At 38.8% G+C, this 9,785-nt stretch overlaps 1 protein-coding gene across 2 annotated transcripts in view; it reads left to right on the plus strand.

The window, feature by feature from the left end:
- LOC113541353 (solute carrier organic anion transporter family member 5A1) overlaps positions 1-8,761 on the plus strand; it is a 47,163-nt gene extending 38,402 nt beyond the window's left edge. For both annotated transcript variants that reach the window (XM_026938283.3, XM_053227863.1), the window contains 4 exons: positions 1,838-1,997; positions 2,858-3,099; positions 3,515-3,579; positions 5,087-8,761. In XM_026938283.3, coding sequence (XP_026794084.1) covers positions 1,838-1,997; positions 2,858-3,099; positions 3,515-3,579; positions 5,087-5,520 — 901 coding nt within the window. In that variant the 3' untranslated portion in view covers positions 5,521-8,761. The remainder of the gene's footprint in view (positions 1-1,837; positions 1,998-2,857; positions 3,100-3,514; positions 3,580-5,086) is intronic.
- Positions 8,762-9,785: the final 1,024 nt, after the last annotated feature.

Here is a 9,785-nt window from a genome sequence, read left to right on the forward strand (position 1 = left end):
TCCAAAAACCATGTTGAGTGCAGTTCAGAAAGCTAAATGGGATTGCACTTCTTGGCATCATTACTTTCGACAGGTTAAATCAGTTAGCAGTGTCACAGTGTAGCAGATGGTTTACGCGAGGTGATGTGGTAAGAATGTAGGACAAAATGATTGCATGTACAGGAACGTACTGCACGTGCAATCAGCAAAGTAACATTTTACCAAAATGATATGATGAACTAGCATCAGCAGGATTAGATAAACAAGGAACAAAATATCAAATCTGAAATTCCACACAAAGCTGCTCGGAGGTGGAGTAAGAGAGGCGCCAGCCCAAGTCGTAGATGTGTGTGTGTGTGTGTGTGTGTGTGTGTGTTTGCGGAAGACATAACAGGAAGCTGTGAGGCCCTTCCAGAAAGCAGTGAGCCTGTGGGAAGCAGTTGTGGAATGTCAACAGTGAACCAGCACTTTAAAGAAGACACTTCACAACTAGCTAACGTCCCACGCTAGAAAAGTATACACCTCTTTACCCAAGGTCACAGGGTGAACATTAAAGCTACATTACAGACAATTCTGTAAGACTGAGTCATTGTGCTTTGACTGGAACGCTGCATTCACAGCTATCTGTCGTTCGTTTGCTTGTGTGCTTATGTAATGAAGCATCTGGTGGCATCAGTGTGCTGTATAATCTGAGGTGGATAATTACAGCAGTCGAGGCAGGGCAAGATCCAGAATAGCTTTGTAGTTAGTTGTATATTACGGCTCTTTATATTAACTTCAGCATGTCGAGTTAGTGAAGGTATAAAGTAAATTTCATTACAATAAAGAAAAAATAAAGGATCATTGGTTGGTAAAAGGTGAGACGTGTTTACATCCATAATTTTTAAATAATTTATGTTCCATTTTGAAATGCTTTAACCGCTGTTGACCTTGAGGTAGCTATTTACTGAAGCCTGAGTAATCACCTATAAACACTCACGCTGTAAAAAGGGCCTTGGAAACAGAGTGCTCCATTAAGAGAGAAATCAGTCTTCTGTTCTGCATTTATACCACCACACTGCTGAATGGTCAGAAGATATTTGATATTTGACTTATGACTAATTTTATGTAACTCGGACGGTACTTCGGGCTGCGAATCACAGGTTTATATTAACATGCTCATTCTAACATTATTGTTTCTATAGTAACAACTCACACAGGGACTTGTATGGAGGATGCACCACATGAACAGTTTAAAAAGTGCACAATTGTTTATAGTGAAGAAACATTTATTTAAAATTTATGGAAGGAGTCTCCATTGTCAGCACATTGTAACAGACGGTAAGTTTTCCGACATGGCAGAGTCGGAACAGGGGGCTTTCTGGTTTCTCAGTAACATGACAAGCTGCATGTTTGTCTGTTTTTTTTTTTTTTTTTTTTTTTTTTTTTTTGTCTGCATTCTTAATCTTAACTTCGAGAGAGAAACTAGAGAGGCTGGTATGGGACTGTTTATAGCTGCTGTAACACAAGTGAAAACAGGAACTAACTTGTTTTGTGGTTGTTCCACTACATTAAATGTAACTGAGAATAATTTATTGTTAATTATTGTGTTATTGGAAAACTTCATGGTTGATTATTTTTCTTTAACACACCCCATGTTTTTTCCTTACATTAAGGACCACACAGTGGAGTGAGATGAGTGCTAATTCAATTCCTGAGCACTTTCTCATTTCTGCCCACCTCCACTCCCAGTGTTGTGCTGAGTTTAATCTCTGGATCTGCTCCAGATATAACGCTAAGTCAGCTGGAGGGGCAGTAAGCGCTGTCTGAAATTGCCTCTCATCCCTTCTGACTCTCTCTTTTTTTCCCCCCTCTCTAGGCCAACTCTGACGCTGACTCACAGGAACCTGACAGGCAGCTGCAACGTGAACTGTGGCTGTAAGATAAACGAGTATGCACCAGTCTGTGGCTCTGATGGCATCACCTACTTTAACCCCTGCCTGGCAGGCTGCAGTGCGGTCGGCAACGACAGCACTGGGGTGAGCGCATTGTAATACATGCTCAAAACAGAAAAATGTTGTATGTTCCCGGTTTATTTCATACATATTTCTTCTAATTTATTAATAGCCAATTTACAGTTGTTAGCTGAGTGTCCCTATATCACACAACAGCTAACATGCAGTGAGGTGGCCAAGCACTGAAGGTCTGTCGATGTAAGAAGTGTAACGATACATCATGATGCAATGTAAAATCTGCCATATGTGCATATGCATAGTGGAAATGTGCAATAATCAGCATGCTATAAATTATTAATGAATTGTGATGCAGTGGCACTGTTTGAACACCAGAGGTCCCAATCTGCACATCCCATAGAGTTAAAATATAAACATATAGAGAGCACCCCTGATCACATTCTTCCATGGAGAGCCTACAAGATTCCCATCTGGATACCGGGAATTTTTTTGGGGGCGAATATATAAATTTGTTTATTCATTTTTCAGATATGGTGAACCTGTGGTTCATTTAGTTTACAATATTAAACCTCTGTTTATAGCAATTTTTTAAAATTATTTAGTTTTATACAGACAAAAATGCACATTGTTTTGCATTGTTTATTATATAGAAATAAGCCATAATTTTTCTTCATTCAAATTTTGTTTAAATTTTCTGTGAATTGAATCGAATTGTGAACGCGGTATCGTGAATCGAATTGTGACCAGAGCGTATTGTTACCCTAGTCTGCACTCAGTTTAACTATATTCTTTCTCCTTCTTATTATTATTATTGTTATTACTATTATTATTAAATTCATAATGTGTCAGTGACACAACTCTCTCTCTCTCTCTCTCTCTCTCTCTCTCTCTCTCTGTCTCTCTCTATCTCTCTCTCTCTCTTGCAGATCAGAAACTACACGGACTGTGCGTGTGTGCAGAGCCGGCAGGTCATCACTCCTCCCGCCGGTGGCCAAGGCAGTCAGCTCCAGCTGGTCATCGTGAAGACCTACCTGAACGAGAATGGTTTCGCCGTGTCTGGGAAGTGTGACCGCACCTGCAACACGCTCATCCCCTTCCTCATCTTCCTCTTCATCGTAACACTCATCACTGCCTGTGCGCAGCCCTCCGCCATCATCGTCACTCTCAGGTACGTTAAAAAATTCTGATGCGTTTCACTTCCTGCTGATCACGATTGGCCACGATGTGAGCCCTTTTAAAATACACACACACAATTCCTAAATATTGTGAATCAAGCAGATATAATTTTATAAACTATGTACATGATTTTTTGACGATGTTACATTGTGATAATTTAATATATTAGTAAATGTACTAATGAACATTATTTAAACATTGTCCCCAACATTGATCTTTATGTCTCTGGGATTCTAAGATGAGACGTTGCTCAGTAGGTCAACTCCATTATCAGTGTTATCCTTCATCAGCATGATGAGTAGAGAAAATAGCAGCGAGCTCCAGCCGAGCTTCTGAATTCCACACCCAGGACATGGATCGGTTTCCATGTAGTAACGAGATTCCCACATGTCTTGTTCTGTTTGTAGGTCAGTAGAGGAGCAGGAGAGGCCGTTTGCTTTAGGAATGCAGTTCGTGTTGCTGAGAACACTCGGTAAGTAACAGATACTTATCACGTCTTCTGACCTCCCATGAATGTAAAATCACTGTCAGGTCTAATCTGGAGCTGTGTGCTTATTTCCATACTGATGTTTTACAAGTCACAAAAGAGAGTTTTGAAAAGTCGGCAAAAGGAAATGCAAATGTCTTTGTGTTTCAATCAGCTACAGTTATGCAAATATTTTGAAGACCTGAAACAAGACGTTAGTTAAAAATAGTGCTGAACAAACAGGCAAGAAGAAAACACAAGCCAGTTTATACCTGATCTGTTCATCTGTCTTGGGTATTAGGATTATGTCTGGATTTTCCTGGATTTTAGATATTTGAAATCAGAAATTCTACGTTTCAGTGTTTAAGATCCGACTTTGTTAAAAAAAAGATTTGACCAAATGACCCTTAAAAAAAAATGAAAGGCCACATTGTGCATATCATTTTTACAGAATGCTTTGTTTTCTGTCATTTTTAAAATGTCTCATTTTATAATAAAATTTAAAACAAGTGGTTAACTTTTTCACCAGACTTTTGTGGCTGAATCACAAATTATGTTCCACTGGGCATATAGTGTACTATGTAGGGTTTATAATGCCATTACACCTCATGTACCATGCTTAGAGGGACGTACAGTGCATTAAATTCTACTGCTATACCCTATGTAGTGAGCATATGCAGTGAATAAGAAATGTTAAAATTCAAGTGCACTTTAATAGAATCAGATTCTATATGAAAGAATCATCTTTCATATAAATGCACATCCAACGAATATTTAAAACCAGTTTATATCCAGTTGCTTAGGAGGTCTAAACTGCACTGTAAACTGCACTGTAGCCTGATGTACGTGGTCTCCCTCTCCAAGCCACATTTAAAAAATGAAACTGGTCTCAGTGCATTCAGGTCTATGACCTGCATGCCCACTATATAACAGTAACTGTGGAAAAAACACAGAGTTATACATTTCTCGTTATCTGCAATGCTCTTTGCTATATTTGTCATTCTTAAGAGTGTGCTTCAAGCATCTGTTTCTAGAGGGCCGCAGCAGCACCTGAATCAGCACACTGATTAATTACTAAGGCCTGCGTGGGCTCAGTTTGGTGTATTAGAATAGGGAAAACTCAAATGTCTATAGGGTTGTGGTCCCTCTGTTTAAGCTGTTAGAGCAAAACTCTGGACTCGTTACTGTAGAGCTGTAGCAATGGTGCCATCTAGTGGTTTTACAGTGTGTTACACAAAAGATGCTAGGCTGCGCATTATCCCAATCCACCTTGAGACATTATGGACTAAAACAGGGTTTCAGAAATCCAGTAATGGAAGCATACAGCCCTGTGGAGTTTCAGGTGTTTCCTACTCCCAAAACACCTGAACTAAAAAAAAACATGTACTTCATATTAAGATGTTTATATAATGGTGAGGTAAGATAGCCAATTTAGTTAGTAATGTAAAACAATGGTATAGAATGAATATGTGTAGGTTAAATCATTATTTTCATTTCTTGCCCTCATGTGCAGCCTATATACCCACGCCCATCTACTTCGGTGCTGTGATCGACACCACGTGCATGTTGTGGCAGCAGGACTGCGGTGTGCACGGCTCGTGCTGGGAGTACGACGTCACGTCGTTCCGCTTCGTCTACTTCGGCCTGGCCGCCAGCCTCAAGTTTGTTGGCTTCGTCTTCATCTTCCTCACCTGGTACTCCATCAAATGCAAGGAGGATCGGCTGGAACGCCGGCGCCTGAGCCTCCCTCCGCTCGGCACAGTGAGCGAGCTTGTGTGTCAGGCAGGTGCCCGCAAGTGCCACGCACGTACTCGCTCATGCCCAGCGTTTACGCTCGATCCAACACCTCTTCACCACGGCCACAGCAGCCAGAGCTGCCCGGGAAACGCGCTCAAAGCAATAACGCCCCCAGTGCGCCCCGTGCAGGAGGTCCGCGCCCTCGTCTGAGGTCTAACTCCATCCTCTCCACGTGCCTTCCTTGATTGGGCGCAAACCTTTTCAAAGTTCAGCTGACGCCCTGCTGAGTATCACAGCTGTTTTTAAGGTTCTCATCAGCGCATATCTTCAAAAAAATTTACATATTTGTCAAAGCGTGCATTGTACATTGTAAAAGACATCACATGGTGCTAAGTGGGTTTGGGGGGTAGGGGTGGGGGGTCATTCCTGTTCAGTATCATGTCTTTGATATCAAAATGACTATCAAAACTTCACCACAAGCACAACTGGGAATCTGTTCTATGCAAGCTCTGCCGCTATGCCCCTCTGTGTATTGCTTTCTATTGAGTATCTCTGAATTCAGCCCGCATTCGACATGAGAGGCGACCATCTCTCCTGTCCTCACTCTATTTCTCTCTCCTGCTGTCTCTCTTTGAAAGTCCCTTTGGACGTTAGGCCAGTATGGAGGATAGAGTGGCTGTCTAGGTTGCTGGAATTTTCTGGAACTTTCCGGCAACATGGTCCCTCAGGGTTCAGTGCTGTGGCCTATTAAAGTTCTGTGAAATATGAGCAAGGGTCAGAGGAACAGTTAAAATACATCATGAGAGAACTCTTATCATTCCTTATCATCCCCATCATCATCATGATCATTATCCCTAGAGTGATCAGTATAGACGTAATTCCAGAATAAGATTAATGTGTAACAGTAAGCAGATAGAATAAAAATTGAACACAAAACAACATCCTTTGAGCGAGATTTGAGAGAGATGTGCTGCTCGATTCCTCTGGTTCCGGTCCTCACAGACCCGTCTCTGCTTTAGCGGTTTAATGTCTGATCTGACGGCGCATGGTTCAATCCCAGCAGGCCTGGCCATTGCTCTCACACTCCTTCCCTCGTTGCTGACAGAAATCAGCCTGAGCACTTAAACGCAATAGTGTTACTAAACCGGCAGCAGCACATGGAGCATATTTTGATACTAATGAGAAATTTTGGTGGTATTGATATGTCCTCAGAATGTTGTAGGCGTCACCACATCTAGCACTTGTAGATGTATATTCGCAGTTCTCATGCAGTTAGAAATAGTCTCTGATCATTTCAAGAGATCGGTATGCTAATCTCTATAACAAGCCAACAGGTATTACAGTAAATGCCTACGAAGAATATAAACCTCTATCCTCTGATGCTGCATCATTTTGCATAATATAATGTAGTTCATTAGGCATTTAGGATGGGTAGCACAGCATGCTGGAAATGAAACCTGTCCAAATATAAATCTAAATTTCATCCATGGAATAAGAAAAATTGAATCTCTATGTCTACTTATACATATACTTGTTTTACTACTAAGAATTTATGAATTAAAATTTTGGCCAGTTCTACTGCATTTTGATGAAACCATTGTTTGAGTATAATATTGTCAAGAGAGACTTTAAAAAAATTTACTAAAACAATAGCATCATTAACACCTGACCTTGAATCTTCACTTGCTGTTCAGTCTTCAGTCTCAACCACTGTACTTGAGATCTTTGAAATGCAATTCTTCCTTATTATTAGTCAAATTGTTTCACTGTAAAATGAACAGAATCAAATGAGAAATCTGTGACAGATTTTTTTTTAAAGATATATAAATACCGGATATCAAACCAAACAAGTATTCCCCATCAGTGTTTTCACGTATAGACGATTTGTAACACAGGGCAGTCATGACGTAACTGGGCAGTGTTGCAGTTTTGTTATTTTGGGCTTGGAGCTCCTGCACATTGGATTTGAAATAAAAAAATTTGTTAAAGTTAGCTTTGATTCAAGGAAATGTCTGAAGACTTGAACAGTTACAGAGTCAATCCCTTCATATCCAGTGTGTAGAAAACCAAAATAACAAAAATGCTTTCAGTGAAAAAGTACTCAAGGACTGTGCTGTGAAGTACAAAGAGGATATACTGCTAGTAAATAGATTTTTTGTCTAAAACTTAACAAATTTAGATTACCTTTTGAAAAAGAAACACATAATGAAGCAAAACTTTGTTTTCTGTGCCTAAATTATGTAAGTTATATGTGACATTGTTATAATATACAGCACATAAATTATGTTGTTTTCTTTTTGCTTTGTATTTTTTATATATACTTTTAGGGGTGTTGACATTTAACCTTTTCTTTGGTTTGATTAGCCTCCATCACCAAAAGGCCCTTACATATCTATTATTATAATTATTGTTATTTATTATTATTATTATTATTATTATTATTATAGATGTAACTGTCTGACTATGCCTCTGCTTTGTGAGGAAAGCTCGAGTGACCGTATGATATTAAGGCATGGTGTTTGGGGTCACATTGCTTGCACTTTTCTTCTGCCTGCTGTGATAAATGAACTGGAGATCTCTGTGCCACAGAAAACCTGTTCTCTAACTGGTACTAATGCACATCTCTGTGATGCAACATGACCTGAAATCAGTGGCCACATTGGTGTTTTTTTGTTTGTTTGTTTGTTTTTTTCTGAAATGGTTCTGCTTTGGGGTGTTAAGCAGGCTACGCAGATTCGAAGGTCATCTCCACACCCGAGCCTCTCCACCCTCAGTGCTGTCAGCATGTGTGATGATCAGTGTGAGGCACGAGATGTCCTTAATTTGCTCACGTGGATTACTTCAGGTAGATATTTTACTTTTGTGGGGGTCATTATTTTTTATCAGCATATTATTGATGTGTATTTATTGAAATAAAAAGACAAAGCTGTATTGGAAAGGTCATGCTCCTGCTCTGCGTTCCTCAGGAACAGAAGTGAACACATCATGGCAACACTTTTGTTTACAGATACCTTGAATACTTGATAATTGTCATTAAAAAAAGGAGAGAAAAATAACTGTGTCTATTTTGTGTGTGGAAGTAGAATAAGCAGTTCGTGTAAGGAGTGATGCACTTGAGGGTGTGCTGTTAGAGGAAATTAATCAACAACAGGGTGGTGTGATGTGGTCTGACACGAAGTTGAATATTTTCCCACACATCCTGAAGTGTTTTATTCCTTTTATACCACAGCAGTCTGCTAACAGTAAAAAGTTTTAAATCAAAGAACATCCTGTCTTACTTTTTAAGTGTTTATGGTTACATTTAATGTTTTTTTTTTTTTTTAAAAGCCAAAAACCAGCTCCCGTTATCACTTGTTATAGCACCTATAAACAGTCATTCCCTCCCCAGCCTCTCTTTTTTCATCCTTTTTTTTTCAGTTTTTCATGTGACCAAGAAACCAGAAAGATTTTCCGGTGGTGGAAAACGTACAACTTTACCTCTTGACTGTTACAAAGCTCTGACAGTGGAGACTCCTTCCATAAAAGTTAAATAAATACTTCTCAAAAACTTCGCCATAAAACTAAACATATATACTACATATACTATAGAACATATATACTATAGAAATGATACAATATTAGAACCAGCACATTAATGTGAAGTGCTGGAACTACTGTCCGAGCCGCTCTGTTGTTTTACATTTTACATTACTCCTTAAACCTTCTGACCAATCAGATTCAAGAATTTAACTGCGCCGTGGTGTATTATTATTATTATTATTATTATTATTATTATTATTATTATTATTATTATTATTATATCCTAACCTACCTGAATTTTGTTGAAATGATGACTGAATCCTAAATTGCAGTGTACTGAATATGAAGTGCACTACACATGCTTTAGAAGTCCATTCTTTTTAACACTATATAGTGCACCTGAGTGGGGACCAATGACTCATTTAGGATTTAACCAGTCTCATTAATTCAGTAACGGGCAACGGATGGACAAGAGCTCATTTGTAAATAACTTTATTATTATTATTATTATTATTGAAAAAGAGAGTCTGGACATTTAACATTTAACTTACAGAAGAAGGTTAAAATGTTAAAAAGATTTTGTCTACGCTCGAGTTAGCTTGTTAGCATATTTTCTGTTAGCATATTTTCATATTAACTAAAAAACACGCACGCGCGTGTGTGTGTGTGTGTGTGTGTGTGTGAGAGAGAGAGACATTATAGATAAATTCAGACGTTATAGATAAATTAAACATTATAATCATTTATAAAGTTAAATTCGCCGTGTCTAAGGTAAGTCGAGGAAGTTTCCGCTTTACACGAGGCTTTTTATTCAGCTGTTTATTAGAAATTTCCGGTCCACCTTAAAGCTCTACTAAAGGCGTATTATTCTTATCAGTACGCTATTAATATAATTAATTATAATTATAATCAGATATATACATATTTTTAAAGTTAAAACCTATTTATACATTGCT

This window comes from Pangasianodon hypophthalmus, chromosome 22 (genome assembly GCF_027358585.1).
Source record: "Pangasianodon hypophthalmus isolate fPanHyp1 chromosome 22, fPanHyp1.pri, whole genome shotgun sequence".
Lineage (NCBI taxonomy): Eukaryota > Metazoa > Chordata > Actinopteri > Siluriformes > Pangasiidae > Pangasianodon > Pangasianodon hypophthalmus.